General features: G+C 37.0%; 1 protein-coding gene across 10 annotated transcripts in view; it reads left to right on the top strand.

Moving 5' to 3' along the window:
- LOC145988239 (uncharacterized) overlaps positions 1-24,126 on the top strand; it is a 93,663-nt gene that overhangs the window by 31,158 nt on the left and 38,379 nt on the right. For 8 of the 10 annotated variants that reach the window (XM_083123091.1, XM_083123096.1, XM_083123092.1 and 5 more), the window contains 5 exons: positions 2,237-2,284; positions 6,122-6,181; positions 12,789-12,842; positions 18,272-18,325; positions 22,501-22,554. In XM_083123091.1, the coding sequence (XP_082979217.1) occupies positions 2,237-2,284; positions 6,122-6,181; positions 12,789-12,842; positions 18,272-18,325; positions 22,501-22,554 (270 nt within the window). The remainder of the gene's footprint in view (positions 1-2,236; positions 2,285-6,121; positions 6,182-12,788; positions 12,843-18,271; positions 18,326-22,500; positions 22,555-24,126) is intronic. The other 2 variants (XM_083123093.1, XM_083123094.1) reach the window with 2 other exon arrangements.

A 24,126-nucleotide genomic window follows, 5' to 3' on the forward strand; every position in this document is an offset into this window, starting at 1 on the left:
TTTGTAAGGGCAAGATTATATTTTAAAAATTACTAATGATTCTAATTTGCTTAAAAGTAGCATAATCAAGACAGCAAATGTTCCTTTAGCTGAAATGTTTGGGTACTTTAATAAACATCTTAGTTTTTTCAAGATAACATTTTTTTAAAAAAAACATGTATGGAGTGGTCACCAAGTGGGCGTACTCCTCTTTATTTTCGACACTACAATGTTTATGGTTGATATGGATACATACCTGATGGTTCACGAGTCTGGAACATTGTTATGGAGGCAGTCATTTTTGCAGCACAGCCGAATTCTGTGCCATGTTCTGTCACACCTTACATTGCAAGGGTGTCATTACCTGAATAAGACCTATCCTGGTCAGTGGATTGGAAGAGGTTCTAAAATTACTCAGCTCCCATAGCCTGGCTTCCAAGAAGTCCTGACCTCACATCTGGGGGTTCATCAATGACAGCCAGAAATAACTCTTGGCATCACACAGCGAAAGAGAGATGAGCAGCTGTGGAAGATACCTTCATGCTCGTAATTCTGGACTGCAAAAGACAAAGACAGTATATTTCCCTCTGTATATAAGGTTTAGCATAGTGCAGGGATAAAAGTGCCCCCCTCCCCTAATCCGCCACCATTGTTTCAATTTATCGTTTCTGCTTAACAACCCCCTCGCCCTTCAATACCCTCAAAAACTAGGAAAAATTACTAAGGTAAACAGTTTGAATTATTGAAATGGCTTCTTCTCTCCTTATTTAGTGTTGAAAATTATATTACCTATTCCTAAGAATTAACCCAGCCACCATTTCCACTAACGATGATACAGACGAATTATTATTATTATTATTATTTCCAATTTCAATAGCAATTTGTAATTTCCCAACAGCTGTCCTATATTTCATTGGTTAGTCTCTGGCAAAGCTCAAACTTCATGATGCGAATTGCAATTTGCGATACTTAAAATGAATGATTTTAAAATGTTGATGCAAGTGTAAATCTGCTCATTATAGTGTTTGAAAACAAAACCTTCGCCATGCAACTGCAAGACTTTGGGTGTGCGACAACGTTTTGCAATGGAGTTGTTGAGGAAGTTTGCGGTCTTAATTTTTGGTGAAATGGATTGGAAAGGAAAGATATTAGGCAAAGCATCAAAGATCTTAGGATTTACTATAACAATGCAAACAGTGCTTGCATTATTTCTTAAATACTGCTTACTTTTCTCCAATACAAAAGCTAAAGGAAGGAAAAAATAAAATACTTGGGAAAAGCAAAGAAAATCGTGCCTCCGCTGCTATCTGCACCATCTGCTGACAGTTTCTTTTGGAAGGAGCACGTGCTCAGATTTCCAGCTTTTTCCCTTGGTTTCTCTGCTTCTTTGGTGGAGCAGGAATAACACAGGATGAATACAGCAGAGGGAGTTCATAGCGCCAGTTGTGTCCCGGGCTCTTCCTGCCTAACCTGCTGAGATTTTCTGGTCAACTGTCTGACGAAATTGGTAATTGAAGCATTGTGAAGATTTTAGGAATGAAAAAGGCTGCTTTGTAAAATAAGTATCTTGAAATGTAGTGTTTTATATAGCAGAGAAGAAAACAAATTGAGGTTTTTCGTTTTCAGTTGGGTGTTCGTGTGGTCCGTGAACCCCCTTCAGGTGACGCCTCTGATCACTGCTGCTTCTAACAACCACTGCTTTATTATTCCTCTTGTAGTTTGTTTGTTGCAAGCATTTAAACACAAATCTTTGATGTAACATTTCAGGAGAACATTTCCCCTCATCAGACATTAATTTTTACTTTGATTAATGTTAGTTATAACAATGGTATAAACTTAACTTAAATATCTACAATTATGCTTAACTGTAGATTCTTCTTCCATTCTGAAACCTTAGCTCATACTAACAAGGAGTAAAAACAAGACAAAATATAGCATGCACTTCACTCAGTAGAATAATGCATGTGAAAAATTGATAATGTGGGTGAGTATCATGCTCACTTTTATGATGTTACAGACTAACTTCCTGATAGCAACTGGAGGCCATGTCTAACTGTAGCAGCACATTGATTCTACTCCAGACAATTGAGCAAGCAGCCAATAAAAAAAATGAGTGATGCAAGTGAATTTAAATTTGATTTACAATTGAAAGGAAATCAGTGAGTCTCACGCTCACCCCTCAACCAACATAGGGTTAAAAGACATTCTTTTCATTTGTAATGTGTGCCTTGTTATATTTGTGTCTTATTATTTACAGAAAGATGGTGGATTGGTTGATAACTGTTCCAATTTGTTGAAGAAAGTGGTAAGTTATTTAATTACTTTCAATCTTCTCTCTATAGTTGGACCACAGGCAAAAGGACCTCTACAGATTTCTCTCTCTCTTGTACATCATACTCACACGATGAGGGGAGGGGTAGAGTGGAGCAGGCTTCCTTATGACCAGAGTTAGGATTTTTAGGTGCGAACTTTTTTTTCGTAGTGAAAGTGAGACCTCTCTGGAAGGACTCAGTGAGTGAAATGTTGCCTCAACGTTAGAATGGAGCTAACTTTCCAGCACCTTTTTTCCCCTTTTTTGATAACCTTTCCCCTTCCCTCTCTTTTCTGGGACATTTATCTATTTTCCCCCTTTTTCGTGTTCGTAATCGCTTTCCCCCCCTTTTTGTGTCCTTTTACTGGTGTTGTTAAATATATTTCCTCAGCAAATCATTGAATTTTTCTTTTCTTTTTTCGCGACACTTCTCTTTAAGATGTTTTCAGGTTGTTAACTGAAATTGAATGTATTTAAACTGTGCTTGATTGTTGTCTATTTGAAATCAACAATGGAAAGACCGCTACTGATATGCACCAGATCGCTGTTATTTTTTTTAAGATAGAAGGAAGAAGGAAACGCAGTTTGGTCTTGGAAGCAGTGAAGCAACAATGTGTTTCTGAAGTGGTGGGTTTCACGCTTCATGTGTGCGCAGGGGACAGATATTGTTTGTGGATGTAAATTCCTTACCTGCTTTTTCACTCTGATAGATCCTCTTAGTGCATGTACTTTACCATGCCGCAAGAAGAATTTAAGCACGAGTTCGTAGAAAGTGATGGAACTGTTATTCGATGCACGGTTTGTGATACGGGAATCACATTAGATGAAAAACACCAGAGAGATCGCATCCAGCAACATATTTCCAGCTCTAAGCATCAAAGGAACAAGAATCTGCAAGGAAGTAAATCTCGGCAGCCTCTCTTACGCAATGCATTTGAGCAGTGTTCTTCCAAAAACCAAAATTTAAAGGAATTTAATGTTGACTTGTGTGCATCTTTTACACAGGCAGGGATTCCACTCAACAAGGTGAACCATTCGGCCTTGAAAGGGTTCCTTGAAAAGTACACACGGTTGTCAGTGTCCGCTGAGAGTACGTTAAGGAAAACTATATTGAACCTGTGTATGAAGAAACTGTTCGTAAAATTAAGGTGAAAGTGTCAGATTGCGATATAGGTGTCATTCTGGATAAGACGACAGACTCAATGCAACGATATGTTTCGAACATTTTGGTTTTTCCTCTGACAGGTGAGGAAGTTAAGCCCATGTTACTAAACATGTATGAGTTGCAGAAAACCAATGCCAGTACAGTGATGCAGTCATTTGTGGATTTCTGTCAAGAACTGTGGCCCGGTGGAATTCAGTTCGAAACAGTTGTTGTTGTAGTTACTGACCAGGCTCCCTACATGCTTTCTGCATTTAACCAATTGAAGCCTTGGGGTTTGCCCCACTTGTTTCTGTGGATGTAGAGAGAAGCTTCAGCTTACATAAAGATATTTTATCTACGAAAAGAAACGAACTCACTTTTAAAAATTTAGAAATGCTTAATGTTGTAAGGTACAACAGCCATGGGCGTCTGGAAGGGGGGCAAGGGGGCCACGCCCCCCTGGAAAATGAATGTGTACCTAAAATGTTACAATTCACACATAATTTCATTTCAATCACAGTAATTTATGTTAATGTATATACATGATAATTTCAGACTGAAACAGTGTTTTTGAGGGGGCATCACTATTTTGGAGGAAAATATGTATCCTTTGCCCCCACTGGAAAAAATCCTGCGGACGTCCATGACAACAGCTTTGTGTTTTTCCCCGACTCTGGTGAATAAGTGTAACACAACCTATGTGTGTGATGTGTACACAGCTTCGAGTGAATAGCTTAGACTAATAAAATAGGAGGGACAGTTTTAATAAGTAGTATAATTATCAGCACCTTTTTTTTGCCCCAATCAGCACCTTTTTTGCCACTTTTTGGGTCTTATTTTAGCACCTTTCTCCTTCCTTTTTCCCAATGAAATTTTCCCCTATAAATCCTAACCTAAATGGATGAAGGGGAAGATGTGGGAAAGCTTCTGGATGAAAGTTCTTTTGTTTGTGGTCACTCTGTAAAAAATTATTGCATTTCTCCCATGTTTAGGCTATCATACTGAGTTTTGTGTTATTGTTATTCAAGTTTAAATGCATTTCCTAAAGCTAGACTGTACAGTGGGATGAATAAGTATTACTAAGCAAATTTTCCATTCCCATATTCTTTTATCTCTGTTTTTCCCAATGAGAGCTTCAGGAATTGGGAGAAAACACCAAACAAGCAGCTGACAACCTCTGTACCAGAGGACACAAGTATATATCGCTTAAAACCCGTAGAATGGAGGAGAAAAATTAATGAAAATAGTTGTGGACAAATTGTTGGGCAATACTTGTGCATCCCACTGTACCTGGTACTAGGATGTAGAGTCTTTTGTATTATGTTGTAATGTCTTCCATTTAAATGAAAAGGGTAGTAGGAGACAATAATAGTTCAGAATTCAGCTAGCTACAGGACAGAGTTGTAAAAATATGTGCAGGCAGCAAGATTATTTACAAATTCCTTTATTTTTGTTAGCTTAGTATGTGCATCAACAATCCAGCCATCCTCAGCATTGTATAGCAGTTAAAACACAAATTAAAGGATAAAAGATGACATAGAAATACAGCTGTATGTGATGATGAGAAGAGTGGTTGCTACACCATACCATATATTACTTGTTCCCTCCCCTTTCCTTCTTACTTTTTCTTTTCAAATGATTTTATCCTTGAGAAAGACCCTAGTTCCTAGGATTGAAACTTTGACTGCACTTGTAATTTATGAAAATTGGTTGGTTTCAGTTATTTTCTTAGTAGTGGGAGAGCTTAAAATTGCTTATAATTATTACCAATCTAATATTGCTACAAAGCCTCTAATTTAGTGGAAAATTTTGTTATATTTATGAACTTAAAAATGCATGTGGCCTGTAAGTGTGTCAAAATACACAGTTTGTCTTCCATTGCAAAACTCACTGCACTTACCTGATTATATATATTCATTAAACAGCTGAATGAACCATTCAGCTTCTTCGTGGGACATCTGAGATTTGATATCAGATCAATAGAATATTGATTATTAATATATTTTTTATTGCTACTTCATCAGTTGACAAAAATTCCACATAGATTCATTTCTAATTTTTGTGCATTATGAGCATTGTGAAGATAATGCAGATAAAAGATATAAGAACCTTGGTTTAGCTTGGGTTGCGTTAATAAAGGTTACTTTACAAGTATGATTCAATCTTGTGCAAGCATCCTGTTCTTTTGCACTATTTCATTTTCCAATTCAGAAAGGACACCTTTAATATGCAATAAATTTACATATTTCTTATGAAATAAATTAGACCTGATGATATGGATGAAATTTCTGTTGCACAGATATTCCATGTTACCACAATGTCCATTTTGTAATAGTAATTTAAGGATTTTCTATCTGCAGAAAAGCAGTCATCAATGGAAATTAATAACTAATAATTGCTTTATTGTAGTCTCATTTCCTCAAGTTACTATACTTTGCATGTTGTGTGTAAATTTTGTAGCACAGATTTATCCTAAAAGATATACCGTAACTTCGGGATAAGTTTATTGGAGGACCCAAGTGATTGAAGCCTGGGTTTGAACTAGCTTCATCCTATTTTAATGTAAATATCAGAGATCTGTGGAAGCTCCTTTGTCGAATTGCATGGGATGACTCATAGCAAGATTAAACAAAGATGCTTGTTTCTGAGAAGCATGTGAATATGTATGTTTTTCATCTTTATTCTAGATAGCAATTCCAGCAACTTGTGTTAGTTATGTGAAGAGCAAATTCCAGAAAACGAAGGAGGTAAGTTGTATGCTTCCAAATAAAAAATTCATTTACAAGGATTCTGTGTGAAATATTCTGTGAGATGTATGTATAAACTAAGTGCTAATTGAGAATGCTTCTGCTGTATGGTTGTAATTTCATGTATGCACATACAAGCCAGCAAGTAGATTATAAGAACATTAGTTTGTACTTACATATTCTGTGTTTAACTTGTTGAAGATGATACAGTATCTTGTCAAATGTAAAATTCGGTCTGTTATTTTTCTTTAATCCAAGGTGTTTAAAATCTCTGGTATACTTCTGTTTACAAAAAGTGTCACACTCGTTTGAGTTGAAGTCCAGCTTCGTGGCCGGAAGTACAGCCAAAGTATGTGTTCGGAAAGCAGCAGTGTTGCTTACTATCAATCAATTTATCCATATGCAGGGAATTTTGTCTCTCTCAGACTCAAAGAAAAGGCCTAATGGAAAGATTGCAGCGTAAATATTAATTAAATGGAATTTCCACGTCTACAATCAAAGTAATGTAAATGTGAAATATTCCTGAAATATATTTTAAAAAGAAACTCATTTTTGATGTTTGTGACGAAGGAGTTATCACAATTCGTTAGAATGCGAGGGTCCCGGGTTCAAATTTGGCTTGAGCATGGGTGTTCTTTTTGAGTCTCTCTTCATTGTCGTGAGTAGCCAAAAATGGAAGAAAAGCAACACTAAATAACAAAAAGGAAAAATACAAGAAGAATAAGCGAGACAGAAATAGTGCTGCTGCAATCCCTGAAAATGATACAAGAAAAAATATTTCGGAAATAATGTTATCCTAGTCCAGGAGAAGGCTTGAAGAATAAATAAACTCCTTCCCCATACACTTTGGCAAACAGAATCGCAAAGTTGGCACTGAATATGTGATGGGAATAAGAATAGAAATCCTAAAGGAAGAAGAGTTTATGTCACAGCCAGCGGGGCACATGAGATGAGGTAACCCCCCCCCCCTCCACATCTGTCATCCAGGCTATTAAAAATACGTCAATGTGTGTCCTCTCATTTAACATTAATAGTAAATGGAATTTTTGTAAAGTAAAAATTGTCGGGCTTTACTTGTTTTACACTTTCACATTGCATAATGGAGCACAAAAGTAGAATTGTGACTCTTGAAAAATTCTTACCGAATGAATGAATGTCTCCGTAGAATCCAGAATAATGACTCTTCATTTTGAAATAAATAGTTTAAAATAAAATAAAAAAAATATGTGCCATTGGTTAATGAGATTTGTCGTCACATATCAGAATATTGACGGAAACTAGAGAATATTTATAATTTAGGGTTGCAAACACTAACCTTCCACAAAAGCACGATTTCCCAAAGTCTTCATTAATTTTCATGCACAAGCTTCGTTTGTAGAGGAGAAGGTCTAAATATGGGCAAAGGTTTGAATATGGGTTTTTGGAGTTAGCAGTGCTCACGGGTGCTACAGCCTGGCAGAGGAACTGGTTATCTGTCAAGGACAAAGGTTGCGGTGGCAATTCGCAAGAGAAAGTGGTGGTTAGTTTCGGCCTTGGATGCTGTTCTAGAATGGCGACCTCCGAAAACTTTTTGCAGGTATGTTTTAACTCAGCGTTTTCTGAATTGTCATCTGCTGTATATAGGTTATGATATTAGCGGTACATAAAAGAAATGTGAGCATTTATAATGCCATGATATGTTTGTGAAATATGTACCACAGAGAGCAAAAATAAATTGAATAGCGTGATGGTCTAAATATGAGCTATGACATGAGGTCTAATGTTGAGATAAACATTTTCAACAAATATTTGGATGTCTTTCTTAATTTAGATTTTTCCCATTCCGCGTGGTTTTCAAAACAACAGATTATTCATAAATATGAATTTTATAATGTTTTAGCGATAAATGACTGTTTTTTTAACATTTTATTTGCTTTTTGTGATATTGCCACTAGTAGCCCATATTTAGACCACAATTTTGAAATATATCATTTTACAATTTTTTGGAAATTGCTTTTTTTTTAAAAAAAAAATAATGGAGACCTCCTATACTTTAGCATGCTATTACATTTAAGTATATATTTCATAGATATGCATTTTAAAAGCAGGTGCTTGATATATTAATTATTTCCCTCCGAAAATGACAACATAAAAAGGGGGCCCCGTATATCCCTTTCCGACCGAAGAGAGATTTCTGATTAATAATTTGTCACAAATTGAATTTTATTGATGTTTGGGTGCATCTAAACACAAAATTAGTAATGAAATTTTTTTGCCACATCTAGTTTTCTAGGGAAAGTACCCTCACGATAGTGAGTGTTAGGCCTTATTTACTACCATAATGTACCATATAATTATTACTTTCAAAATGAACAGTCCGGGATTATATTAGAGAAAGACAATTTAATTACTTATGTATATGTATGTATGTATGTATGTATGTATGTATGTATGTATGTATGTATGTATGTATGTATGTATGTGTGTGTGTGTGTGTGTGTGTGTGTGTGTGTGTGTGTGTGTGTGTGTGTGTGTGTGTGTGTGTGTGTGTGTGTGTGTGTGTGTGTGTGTGTGTGTGTGTGTGTGTGTGTGTGTGTGTGTGTGTGTGTGCGCGCGCGCCTGTATTAATGGTTGTAGTTATAGGGTAAATAATATATTTACATTAATTACAGTTTGTAAGATTTTTTGGTATACCACATACAGTATAGTAAGTGTCAATTATTTACATTATAATCTTTTCAATACAACAGATCACGTATTTACCTGTCAAAAATTTACTTCAAGTCTTCAAACTTTGTTTCATTATTACAATTAAGACATCTACTTGACATGAAAGGCAACAAAACAATTTTTATCTCGTGAGAGGCAAAGATAACAATCACATTTTACACATCTTACTTTAGTACGACTCTTGCAATTGTCAAGGCGACAACAGCGTGGCGCAGGGATGCTGTCAAAAGTAGGGAAATGATAATAGCCATCGTATCTCTTGTTAGCAACAGGCTTCGGTGATGGAATGTAGCTGTTCTTTTTGTGTATTTTGCTCCATTCACCTACAGCATATTCTTCCATGTCTGATGATTCTTCAAGACTTCTTCTCTTCGCCGGTGTTGCAATTAAGGCTTCAGATAGTTGCAGCCTAAATTTAAGGAGATCATCTGTGTCTTTCCTTCCTAACTTATTTAATCGACAATCTTCCCTGTACATTTGCCAACAATTTACAACGCCTAAGTCAAGGAAGTGTAATGTCACTTTGAAGGTCCACTTCTTTGTTTTGAACCATGTTCTGTAGTACTCTATTTGCTGATCACAAACATCAACCCCCCCCCCCCATACTTTGATTGTACCTTTTCACAACGGAGTGACATGTAACTTCAATATATTTATTCTCTTTTTGCTCCATCTCTTTACCTGCGAAACTGGCTCAATTCCACAACATGTTGATGCCATGAGCACTTTCTTATTGTCTTGCCATTCCACAATTACTATTTTGTCATACCTCTGACATACTCATAAGATTCACCTCTCTGCATTTTCCCTTCATGTAACCTGACACCTTTAATCCTGTTTGCTATTATTGATTCAGTCCCTTCTATTCCTATTTCCACAAGATTTTCCAGTAATGGAAGTGTTACAAAATATCTGTCAAAATAAACGAAACTACCTTGTGGAAGGGAAGAAACAAGTCTGAACACAACAGATGGACCAAGTCCTAGCTCAGGGCACTCGACTGGAGTAGATTTTCCTTGATATATTTCAAAATCTAGGACAATTCCTGATGAACTGGTGACAACGAAATTTTTTAAACCTACAGGCCGTAGTTTGTTTTTTACGAACTGTTTCAGTTTGCAGCGACCTGTGAATGAGATCATCTGTCCATCAATGGAATAGCTTGAGAAATCTCGCGGTATTGATTTGCACCTGTTTCTCACAGCATCTATCAAAGGCTGGACCTTCCAAAGCTTGTTCCCATGTTCCTCCACGATTTGCAGCTTCTTCTTCACCTTCACTTGAGAGGCCATCAATGTCGGAGTCCTCTAGCAGCTGCAAGACAACATCATTGGACAGAGCTGGAAAGAATAATATAATATATTTATATATATTATGCATAATATTACATATTGTTATGGAAACTATGTATTCACAAAAAACAACAATAAGTGACTTCAAATAAAAGAAATATATTTTCATTTCTTCTCAAGCAAAGGATCTACAGCAAGTACAACTAACACTTCACAACAAAAGATTATTCTGCATGCGAGCTTAAATTAGACCTGACCCTCACGATTGTGCGACTTACTTTTTACATCACAATACAAACCATACATTAATACAGCAAGCGAAACTATTAATCTTATTTCAAATCTGACACTTTTGAGACAAAGAATTCACTATTTAAATTTGAAAACGGAAACAACAAACAACAAAAACAAGGAACTTAACTCTGGAACTCATTGCATCCACTTGTTGCTGCTTTTTGCTTTCCTCCAAATTCACCAGCCAAAGCTGTAACGTCATACAAACAAAAGAGTAATGAAGCGCACAACTAGCACGGGCGTTGCATTCCGGTTTGAGTCGGAGAAGCGATCTCTCCTAACGGGAAAAAATTCAAATACCTACCCTCACGATCGTGTTTCGCCGGTCGCAAAGGGATATAGACATTTTGTGTAGACAATGTGTACAGCATATGAACCCTATCTCATGAAGCATATTGTTTTCAAATTAATGTAATTAGCAAGAAGCGACATTAAAATTTTGCATCTTGCTAATTACATTAATTTGAAAGCAATACACTTCATCGGATAGGGTTCATATGTTGTACACATTGCTGACAAACTACAAATGAAGCTTGTGTATGAAAATTAATGAAGACTTTGAGAAATCGTGCTTTTGTGGAGGTTAGTGTTTGCAGCCATAAATTATAAATGTTCTCTAGTTTCCGTCAGTATAGCAGATTCTGCAATGTGATGACGAATCTCATTAACCAATGGCACATATATATTTTTTTATTTTAAACTATTTATTTCAAAATGAAGAGTCATTATTCTGGAATCTAAGGAGACATTCATTCATTCGATAAGAATTTTTCAAGAGCCACAATTCTATTTTTGTGCTCCATTACGAAACCAATGTGCACGTGTAAAACAAGTAAAGTCCGACAATTTTTACTTTACAAAAATTCCATTTTCTTGTATCATTTTCAGGAATTTCAACAGCACTTTTTCTGTATCGCTTATTCTTCTTGCCTTTCTTTCTTTTTGTTATTTAGTGTTGCTTTTCTTCCATTTTCGGCTACTCGCGACGATGAGGAGAGACTCAAAAAGAACACCCATGCTCAAGCCAAATTCGAACCCGGGACCCTCGCATTCTAATGAATTGTGATGACTCCTTCGTCACGCACATCAAAAATGAGTTTCTTTTTAAAATATATTTCAGGAATATTTCACATTTACATTACTTTGATTGTAGATGTGGACATTCCATTTAATTAATATTTACGCTGCAATCTTTCCATTAGGCCTTTTCTTTGAGGCTGAGAGAGACAAAATTCCCTGCATATGGTTAAATTGATTGATAGTAAGCAACACTGTTGCTTTCCAAACACTTACTTTGGCTGTACTTCCGGCCACGAAGCTGGACTTCAACTCAAACGAGTGTGCCACTTTTTGTGAACAGAAGTGTACCAAAATGTAGAAGACAAATAAGCCAATCTACAAATTTTGAGTTTCAAAATGCATGAATAAAGTTTATTTCCATGGATTCGCTAACTGGAGGAGAAAATTTATACAAAATATTGCAACTACTGCTACCTAATTTTTCCATTACCTTTTCTAAAAATTTCCAGTACACATTAGATTTGCTGGATGTGAAGAGTAAATATGAAAGGTATATTGTCTTTATTGTGCAACATGGAAGGAAATAATTAGAAAAACAGGTATTTATTTTAACCATTACACAAAGTGTAAAGTAGCAATGGCTCACAATTTAAATCAACTGAATGATAAAATCATTTAAATTATGTGAGGGTTAGGCATATGCAAACTTCACCATATGTGTGCCTTTTGCTAATCTGTTGTTTAGTAAACCTAACCATATACTTTGGTCTAATTATATGAATCCAGTTGTTCATCTTGAATAATTCAAAATCGAAACAATTAATTTCACACCATTTTCACATCATCATAATGTTGAATATGATGATGAAATAATAGACAAAATAAGTTAGCTAGATGACTTGAAACATTCGCCCTCAAAAGCAAAATGTATTTTTACTGAAGTACAAGAAATATACAGTAAAAAGGAAAATCAGAAAGTTAAAATGGTTTTAAAATAAACACCCTTCAATAAAATCTGGTGAACTTGTTCTTATTAGAAACCATCTTGATAGCAAGGCTATTAGCTACAGTATTCAAAAATTGTTCAGCTTGTGTGTAGGTCTTTATCAGGTTATAGAAGTTAAGAGTAATCTGGCACAATGAATTAAAAAATTTGTGGGAAAGTGATGGTATGAACATAATCTATTTGAAATCAAATGCCTAAATTGGTAACAACTAATAGAGTACCTGCTAACCCCTTTCCTATCCTTACATGGGTTCTCAGCCACTTAATATTTACTTCATGGTTTCAGCAAGAAGATGGAGATGAAGATGTCCATGAACGTAGGAGAAAAGCCCGGTCAAAGGTAAGGAAGTAGATCACTCTTGTTTTGAATTCAAGTCAGATTGTAAGTTTGAGAAGAGATAATTGAATTTTAATTTATTATATTAGGCTCATCCAGAAAGTAAGTTTCCCTGGGGTCATTATTTCATTCAATGATTTATTGCAACAGATACAGCACTTGTCCAGTTACTTGTGAACATAATTCCTGCTGTAATTCAGGCACTTCTCATAGTGTGGGACCAACTTCTGTATACCTGCATCCTAGAAGTCTTCCACCTTCGTGCCGAACCACTGTGTGACAGCCATCTCAACCTCTTCGTCAATGTGAAAATGTTGACCGGACAGGAACTTTTTCAGGTGCAAGAACAGGTGGTAATCACTCGGAGCAAGATCCAAGCTGTATGATGGATGATCGAACACCTTCCATCTTCCACACCGAACCTGTCCAGAAGGGCTGCAGTGCACCTAGCCATATGTAGCTTCACATTGTCATGCAGCAAGATCACCCTGCCACTGAGCTTACCGTGTCGCTTATTCTGAATGGCTCGTCGCAATATCCCCAGTGTTTCACAGTAACAGATAGCGTTCACAGTCTCACCTCTGGGCAGAAACTCGATGAGCAGAATGCCTTGTCTATCCCAGAACACCGTGCACATCACTTTTCACGCTGTTAGTGTCTGTTTGAACTTCATCCTGCATGGAGATCCACTGTGACGCCAATGCATGACATCTGCTTGCTTTCTGAGTGCTGTATGGAACCCACATTTCATCCCCTGTGATGATCTGGTTGAGAAAATCGTCATCATCATGGTAACGCTGCAGAAATATCAGCACCATTCCAATGAATTTTCCTCTGTGTTCGGGCATCAATTGTTTCAGCACCCACTGTGCACACAATTTCTGGAACAATGTCGTGGAACAAGGACTGAGAAATCTGCGGGAAATGGCTGCTGAGTTCTGTGATCATGATGCGACGTTCATGCGCTGCTGAACCTGCTCCACAAGCTCGTCCATAAGGGCCGATGGCCACCCACAGAGCTCGTCGTCATGCACATTTTTGCCGGCCATCAGTAAATGTCCTGCACCAACGATGCATCATCTGCTTGCTCATGACGTCTGGCCCATATACCTGGCACAGCTGTCGATGAATTTCATCGGCTGTGTGTTTTGTGTGTTCAAGAACTTGACAACGAACGAACCTGGAACGCGGTGGGAGATGGAATAAGAGCAGCCATGTTTCATCACTGCTGTGACGCTACTGAGGACTTTCGGGAGGCGTCTTCTAGGATATACACTAGCCAGGGCATGTGCCTGTCACACATGTGCAAGACGGTTTCAATACGCACAGGTGGCAACCTGTGGGAGAGTGGGAAACTTACTTTCTGGATGCACCTAATACATTCAATTACTAAATTACACTGGAACACTTTTCAAATCATGTCCAATGTTTCACAAACATCACTCTTTTCATTGAAAATTAGGATGATTCATGCAAGAAGCTGCTTTGAAATTTGGAAACATTGTCAAACTGTATCATAAAAGTTGTTTAAATTACTCCTCAATAAAGAACTTACCCAGTCAACACACTCGTTGCCACGACGTTGTATGCATGTTGCATTTATGATGAATGTTGTATGTAAGGGAACAACGTTGTGAAAACGTTGAACCAACGTTACAAAAAACATTCCACTTCATGAAATTTGGTTTGGAGGGTTGCCACCATGAGTGCCACAATTGTCAGACAGGTTTTGTTTAATCTGAATTTGTGTGTGCACTGTGCAGTGGTTCGAAGCAGCAATCAATGTTGTTTGCCACTTTTGTGTTTATCAATGTGTGTAATTTCAGAATACAAAATTTGATTGTGTGACTGTGTGTGTGTGTGTGTGTGTGTGTGTGTGTGTGTGTGTGTGTGTGTGTGTGTTTTATTCTCATTGTTATATTATAACTAACCTCCAAGGGATATTGTTGATATTATTATTATCCTACGTGGCTTAGCTGCCAAAGAGGTTAAATATTAAAGTCCTTTGACGTTGACCTCTTTGGTAGTTAAGCCAGGCGAAATAACCATATTTTAAATATGCATTGTTGTTATATTCGTTAATTACACATATTATGCACGTATAATAATTAGCAGTACTCTTACAGTCCAGTTCATACATATGTACAAGGAACAATTTCCGAATGGTGGTGTGTTTTTTACAAACACACACATTTACAATAATAACCTTGCCTGCAACTTCCTACCTAATAGTACATAAGACGTAATACAAATCTTTAAAGATGTTTTGTATATGTGCGATTTTGTATTTTAACTTCCAAAACTGGTAAAAAATAAGTTTACTGTTAAGAAGAATCCTTACGATGTTGACACGATGTTTTGTAAAGTAAAAATTGTCGGGCTTTACTTGTTTTACACTTTCACATTGCGTAATGGAGCACAAAAGTAGGATTGTGACTCTTGAAAAGTTCTTACCGAATGAATGAATGTCTCCGTAGAATCCAGAATAATGACTCTTCATTTTGAAATAAATAGTTCAAAATAAAATAAAAAAAATATGTGCCATTGGTTAATGAGATTCGTCGTCACATATCAGAATATTGACGGAAACTAGAGAATATTTATAATTTAGGGTTGCAAACACTAACCTTCCACAAAAGCACGATTTCCCAAAGTCTTCATTAATTTTCATGCACAAGCTTCGTTTGTAGAGGAGAAGGTCTAAATATGGGCAAAGGTTTGAATATGGGTTTTTGGAGTTAGCAGTGCTCACGGGTGCTACAGCCTGGCAGAGGAACTGGTTATCTGTCAAGGACAAAGGTTGCGGTGGCAATTCGCAAGAGAAAGTGGTGGTTAGTTTCGGCCTTGGACGCTGTTCTAGAATTGCGACCTCCGAAAACTTTTTGCAGGTATGTTTTAACTCAGCGTTTTCTGAATTGTCATCTGCTGTATATAGGTTATGATATTAGTGGTACATAAAAGAAATGTGAGCATTTATAATGCCATGATTTGTTTGTGAAATATGTACCACAGAGAGCAAAAATAAATTGAATAGCGTGATGGTCTAAATATGAGCTATGACATGAGGTCTAATGTTGAGATAAACATTTTCAACAAATATTTGGATGTCTTTCTTAATTTAGATTTTTCCCATTCCGCGTGGTTTTCAAAACAACAGATTATTCATAAATATGAATTTTATAATGTTTTAGCGATAAATGACTGTTTTTTTAACATTTTATTTGCTTTTTGTGATATTGCCACTAGTAGCCCATATTTAGACCACAATTTTGAAGTATATCATTTTACAATTTTTTGGAATTGCTTTTTTTTAAAAAAAAAAAATGGAGACCTCCTATACTTTAGCATGCTATTACATTTAAGTATATATTTCATAGATATGCATTTTAAAGGCAGGTGCTTGATATATTAATTATTTCCCTCCGAAAATGACAACATAAAAAGGGGGCCCCGTATATAGACATTTTGTGTAGACAATGTGTACAGCATATGAACCCTATCTCATGAAGCATATTGTTTTCAAATTAATGTAATTAGCAAGAAGCGAGATCAAAATTTTGCATCTTGCTAATTACATTAATTTGAAAGCAATACACTTCATCGGATAGGGTTCATATGTTGTACACATTGCTGACAAACTACAAGTGAAGCTTGTGTATGAAAATTAATGAAGACTTTGAGAAATCGTGCTTTTGTGGAGGTTAGTGTTTGCAGCCATAAATTATAAACGTTTTCTAGTTTCCGTCAGTATAGCAGATTCTGCTATGTGATGAAGAATCTCATTAACCAATGGCACATATATATTTTTTTATTTTAAACTATTTATTTCAAAATGAAGAGTCATTATTCTGGAATCTAAGGAGACATTCATTCATTCGATAAGAATTTTTCAAGAGCCACAATTCTATTTTTGTGCTCCATTACGAAACCAATGTGCACGTGTAAAACAAGTAAAGTCCGACAATTTTTACTTTACAAAAATTCCATTTTCTTGTATCATTTTCAGGAATTTCAACAGCACTATTTCTGTCTCGCTTATTCTTCTTGCCTTTCTTTCTTTTTGTTATTTAGTGTTGCTTTTCTTCCATTTTCGGCTACTCGCGATGATGAAGAGAGACTCAAAAAGAACACCCATGCTCAAGTCAAATTCGAACACGGGACCCTCGCATTCTAACGAATTGTGATAACTCTTTCGTCACAAACATAAAAAATGAGTTTCATTTTAAAATAAATTTCAGGAATATTTCACATTTACATTACTTTGATTGTAGACGTGGAAATTCCATTTAATTAATATTTATGCTGCAATCTTTCCATTAGGCCTTTTCTTTGAGTCTGAGAGAGACAAAATTCCCTGCATATGGTTAAATTGATTGATAGTAAGCAACACTGCTGCTTTCCGAACACTTACTTTGGCTGTACTTCCAGCCACAAAGCTGGACTTCAACTCAAACGAGTGTGCCACTTCTTGTGAACAGAAGTGTACCAAAATGTAGAAAACAAATAAGCTAATCTACAAATTTTGAGTTTCAAAATGCAGGAATAAAGTTTATTTCCTTGGATTTGCTAACTGGAGGAGAAAATTTATACAAAATTTTGCAAACTACTGCTACCTAATTTTTCCATTACCTTTTCTAAAAATTTCCAGTACACATTAGATTTGCTGGATGTGATGAGTAAACATGAATGGTATATTGTCTTTATTGTGCAACCTGGAAGGAAATAATTAGAAAAACAGGTATTTATTTTAATCATTACACAAAGTGTAAAGTAGCAATGGCTCACAATTTAAATCAACTGAATGATAAAATCATTTAAATTATGTGAGGGTTAGGCATATGCAAACTTCACCATATGTGTGCCTTTTGCTAATCTGTTGTTTTGTAAGCCTAACCATAAACTTTGGTCTAATTATATGAATCCAGTTGTTCATCTTGAATAATTCAAAATCCGAAACAACTAATTTCACACCATTTTCACATCATCATAATGTTGATTATGATGATGAAATAATAGACAAAATAAGTTAGCTAGATGACTTGAAACATTCGCCCTCAAAAGCAAAATGTATTTTTACTGAAGTACAAGAAATATACAGTAAAAAGGAAAATCAGAAAGTTAAAATGGTTTTAAAATAAACACCCTTCAATAAAATCTGGTGAACTTGTTCTTATTAGAAACTATCTTGATAGCAAGGCTATTAGCTACAGTATTCAAAAATTGTTCAGCTTGTGTGTAGGTCTTTATCAGGTTATAGAAGTTAAGAGTAATCTGGCACAATGAATTAAAAAATTTGTGGGAAAGTGATGGTATGAACATAATCTATTTGAAATCAAATGCCTAAATTGGTAACAACTAATAGAGTACCTGCTAACCCCTTTCCTATCCTTACATGGGTTCTCAGCCACTTAATATTTACTTCATGGTTTCAGCAAGAAGATGGAGATGAAGATGTCCATGAACGTAGGAGAAAAGCCCGGTCAAAGGTAAGGAAGTAGATCACTCTTGTTTTGAATTCAAGTCAGATTGTAAGTTTGAGAAGAGATAATTGAATTTTAATTTATTATATTAGGCTCATCCAGAAAGTAAGTTTCCCTGGGGTCATTATTTCATTCAATGATTTATTGCAACAGATACAGCACTTGTCCAGTTACTTGTAAACATAATTCCTGCTGTAATTCAGGCACTTCTCATAGTGTGGGACCAACTTCTGTATACCTGCATCCTAAAAGTCCCCCACCTTCGTGCCGAACCACTGTGTGACAGCCATCTCAACCTCTTCGTCAATGTGAAAATGTTGACCGGACAGGAACTTTTTCAGGTGCAAGAACAGGTGGTAATCACTCGGAGCAAGATCCAAGCTGTATGATGGATGATCGAACACCTTCCACCTTCCACACCGAACCTGTCCAGAAGGGCTGCAGTGCACCTAGCCATATGCAGATTCACATTGTCATGCAGCAAGATCACCCTGCCACTGAGCTTACCGTGTCGCTTATTCTGAATGGTTCGTCGCAATATCCCCAGTGTTTCACAGTAACAGTTAGCGTTCACAGTCTCACCTCTGGGCAGAAACTCGATGAGCAGAATGCCTTGTCTGTCCCAGAACACCGTGCACATCACTTTTCACGCTGTTAGTGTCTGTTTGAACTTCATCCTGCATGGAGATCCACTGTGACGCCAATGCATGACATCTGCTTGCTTTCTGAGTGCTGTATGGAACCCACATTTCATCCCCTGTGATGATCTGGTTGAGAAAATCGTCATCATCATGGTAACGCTGCAGAAATATCAGCACCATTCCAATGAATTTTCCTCTGTGTTCGGGCATCAATTGTTTCAGCACCCACTGTGCACACAATTTCTGGAACAATGTCGTGGAACAAGGACTGAGAAATCTGCGGGAAATGGCTGCTGAGTTCTGTGATCATGATGCGACGTTCATGCGCTGCTGAACCTGCTCCACAAGCTCGTCCATAAGGGCCGATGGCCACCCACAGAGCTCGTCGTCATGCACATTTTTGCCGGCCATCAGTAAATGTCCTGCACCAACGATGCATCATCTGCTTGCTCATGACGTCTGGCCCATATACCTGGCACAGCTGTCGATGAATTTCATCGGTTGTGTGTTTTGTGTGTTCAAGAACTTGACAACGAACGAACCTGGAACGCGGTGGGAGATGGAATAAGAGCAGTCATGTTTCATCACTGCTGTGACGCTACTGAGGACTTTCGGGAGGCGTCTTCTAGGATATACACTAGCCAGGGCATGTGCCTGTCACACATGTGCAAGACGGTTTCAATACGCACAGGTGGCAACCTGTGGGAGAGTGGGAAACTTACTTTCTGGATGCACCTAATACATTCAATTACTAAATTACACTGGAACACTTTTCAAATCATGTCCAATGTTTCACAAACATCACTCTTTTCATTGAAAATTAGGATGATTCATGCAAGAAGCTGCTTTGAAATTTGGAAACATTGTCAAACTGTATCATAAAAGTTGTTTAAATTACTCCTCAATAAAGAACTTACCCAGTCAACACACTCGTTGCCACGACGTTGTATGCATGTTGCATTTATGATGAATGTTGTATGTAAGGGAACAACGTTGTGAAAACGTTGAACCAACGTTACAAAAAACATTCCACTTCATGAAATTTGGTTTGGAGGGTTGCCACCATGAGTGCCACAATTGTCAGACAGGTTTTGTTTAATCTGAATTTGTGTGTGCACTGTGCAGTGGTTCGAAGCAGCAATCAATGTTGTTTGCCACTTTTGTGTTTATCAATGTGTGTAATTTCAGAATACAAAATTTGATTGTGTGACTGTGTGTGTGTGTGTGTGTGTGTGTGTGTGTGTGTGTGTGTGTGTGTGTGTGTGTGTGTTTTATTCTCATTGTTATATTATAACTAACCTCCAAGGGATATTGTTGATATTATTATTATCCTACGTGGCTTAGCTGCCAAAGAGGTTAAATATTAAAGTCCTTTGACGTTGACCTCTTTGGTAGTTAAGCCAGGCGAAATAACCATATTTTAAATATGCATTGTTGTTATATTCGTTAATTACACATATTATGCACGTATAATAATTAGCAGTACTCTTACAGTCCAGTTCATACATATGTACAAGGAACAATTTCCGAATGGTGGTGTGTTTTTTACAAACACACACATTTACAATAATAACCTTGCCTGCAACTTCCTACCTAATAGTACATAAGACGTAATACAAATCTTTAAAGATGTTTTGTATATGTGTGATTTTGTATTTTAACTTCCAAAACTGGTAAAAAATAAGTTTACTGTTAACAAGCATCCTTACGATGTTGACACGCATGTACAAGGAACAATTTCCTACTGGTTTTGTACTTAACCTAACCTAATATACATGGGAGTGCATAAGACGTAAATGCCAAAGTTTCTTTTTCTGTATTTACTATTTACAGGAAACATTTTATGCAAAGTAACATATTTTAATGACATTGTGTGAGATGTTGTACTTTAATAAAAATAATAATAATTAATAAAATGATAATAGAGACATTTACAGCAGTATCTTTACGGTGATGATACGTATAGACAAGGAACATTTTCCGAATGGTGTTATGTTTCGTAGATACAAAGAAAATGCACCATTGTAATAACACTTGCACGAATCTGCATGTCTGAAGATGCATAAAATGTGAACTCAAGTTGTTGTTTTTTAACATTCATATGAAGTGTGTTCTGTAAATGTTTTCCAAAATGTACCATGTATATACCAACGCAACAAGGTAATGTTGCAAAAACGTTGTGAAAACGTTAGCCCCTTACATACATAATGTTCAGTATATGTTGCCATAATGTTGTCAACCATCATTGAAATAAATGACCCTTAAACCTTGAGACAACGTTGTATCAACATATACTGAAGATTGTAGCAATGTTAGGTATGTTAGGGGCTAACGTTGTCATGTTTTGGCAACATTTCCTTGTTGACTGGGTGTACACAGATGTTTCAATTACAATCTACTGTTAGTTTTCTTCAATGCAAAGTGTTCAAAATCTCCGGCACCAAAATATAGAAGGCAATTTCCAAATTGAGTTTCAAAATGAAAGAAGAAAGTTCATTTCCTGGGAATGGCAAAGTGGAGGAGAAAATTTCTGCAAAATTTTGCAGCTACTGCTACTGCTTAGTATCAATTATATCAATTCATGTGCAAGGAATAAACAATCTACCCTCAAGATTACAAAGGAGGAATTTTATGTATATTGTACTAAACCTCAATATTTACTTTCATACTTAATAATGCCATTACCTTTGTCTAATTTCTAGTGTGTATGAGGGTGTGTGTGTCTGTGTAACAAGTAAAAGGAGAAACAATCACCAGACACAGGAAAACTTCAAATTTTCGCGGATGCATGCTGCATCATCAGAAGTAGGAAAAAGATTCAGGTACATAGCAACATGGACAGAGCAATAACTTGGCCTGCAGTGTAGCCAGGTCCAGAAAGAAAGTGTTGACAGTGCCAAAAATAACATGGTTCTTTTGCCAGGCTTGTTGAAATCTCGGAGTGATGGTGTGTGTGGGGGGGGGAGGTGAGGGGATGAGGAACATTACTGGGTAACTTTGTTCAGGCCAGAGGATGTGGTTGCATTCATAGCTTATATGTAGGTTCTCTCCAATCTTTTGTGTACTGAGGTGTTGGTGGATTGGTGCAAGGGATAGATGATTGCTGCCCAGAAGCAGTCATTGCAGGGGCTATTATGGTTGTTGGGATGCACGGCAACAGTGAAGTCCAGGTTTTGGGTGGTCGAGCGGTGGTTGTTGATTTAGATGTTGAAGGCTCTGGATGTCTGGTGAGTGTTTCCTCTTTCTTCTTTTACTTGTTATTTAGCCCTTGTGGACCTCCTTCCTTTTATCCATTATATATATTATACAGCCGCCGCAAAATGACTTCTGACCTCATAACAAAAGCACAAAAAATACAGAAAATTCATGTGAAAAGCTATTATTTCAGATTCCATAAAAAAATTTCATTCCATGTTTAATATTTAGACATTTGTCTGAAATCAAACGCCTAAATCGACCACAACTAATAGAGTACCTGCGAACCCCTTTCCTATCCTTACATGGGTTCTCAGCCACTTAATATTTACTTCATGGTTTCAGCAAGAAGATGGAGAAGAAGATGTCCATGAACCTAGGAGAAAAGCCCGGTCAAAGGTAAGGAAGTAGATCACTCTTGTTATGAATTCAAGTCAGATTGTAAGTTTGAGAAGAGATAATAGAATTTTAATTTATTATATTAGGCTCATCCAGAAAGTAAGTTTCCCTGGGGTCATTATTTCATTCAATGATTTATTGCTACAGATACAGCACTTGTGCAGTTACTTGTCAACATAATTCCCGCTGGAATTCAGGCACTTCTCATATTGTGCGACCAACTTCTGTAGACCTGCATCCTAGAAGTCCCCCGCCTTGGTGCCGAACTACTGTGTGACAGTTGTCTGAACCTCTTCGTCGCTGTGAAAATGTTGACCAGACAGGAACTTTTTCAGGTGCAAGAACAGGTGGTAATCACTGGGAGCGAGATCCGAGCTGTACGATGGATGATCGAACACTTTCCACACCGAACCTGTCCAAAAGGGTTGCAGTGCGCCTAGCCATATGCGGCTTCACATTGTCATGCAGCAAGATCACCCGGGCACTGAGCGTACCACGTCGCTTATTCTAAATGGCTCATCATAATGTCCCCATTGTCTCACAGTAACAGTTCGCGTTCACAGTCTCACCTCTGGGCAGAGACTCCATGAGCAGAATGCCTTGTCTGTCCCAGAACACCGTGCATATCACTTTTCGCGCCGACACAGTCTGTTTGAACTTCGTCCTGCATGAAGGTCCACTGTGACGTAATGCATGGACTGCTACTTGCTTTCTGGGGTGCTGTATGCAACCCACATTTCATCCCCTGTGATGATCCGGTTGAGAAAATCGTCATCATCATTGTAACGCAGCAGAAATAACAGCACCGTTCCAATGCATTTTCCTTTGTGTTCAGTCATCAGTTGTTTCGGCACCTACTGGGTACACAATTTCTGGAACAAGAGGCATTTGGTAACAATGTCTTGCTACAATGACCAAGAAATCTGCGGGAAATGGCTGCTGAGTTCTGTGATCGTGACGCGACGATCCTCCAATATGCACTGCTGCACCTGCTCCACAAGCTCGTCCATATTCTCATCACACCAATTGCAGCTTGAAACTTTGTTATTGTTTTCTTTCCAATAAGAAAATATGTATTGAAACTACTACTCATTCAGAGAATGTGACTGTTACTAGAAACTATTTGAGATTGAAATTTTTTAGTTGCTGCTAATCCTCGATATTTAAAACAAGTGCTAAAATTGAAAAATGTTGTGTGATAAAACACACCATTAATATTCTGGAAAAAAAAACCACTGAAATTAAGTGAGTAATTTGTGAGGAACATCAGCAGATGTATTTTAAGATGTTCCGTCATTCACTTGTCACTCTCCTAGTTTTATACATAGATAGATATTTACAAGTGACCCACTCGATGAATGCTCACACCTTAAGAGTAATTCATTTAAAATAATTTATGCAATTTATTGCTTTTCTAAATATTTATAAAATTGCATCAAAAAGGTACGGAGAAAATTTGTAATATTGGTTCACAGAAATGAGAGGGGGAGGGGTTAACATCCCTTCTTTGCCAACGCCTGAAGTTCAGGGTCAGGAGACGCCACTGATTCTGGAATCTACGGAGACATTCAT

The sequence above is a fragment of the Lepisma saccharinum genome, chromosome 5 (assembly GCF_977018435.1).
Source record: "Lepisma saccharinum chromosome 5, izLepSacc3.1, whole genome shotgun sequence".
Classification (NCBI taxonomy): domain Eukaryota; kingdom Metazoa; phylum Arthropoda; class Insecta; order Zygentoma; family Lepismatidae; genus Lepisma; species Lepisma saccharinum.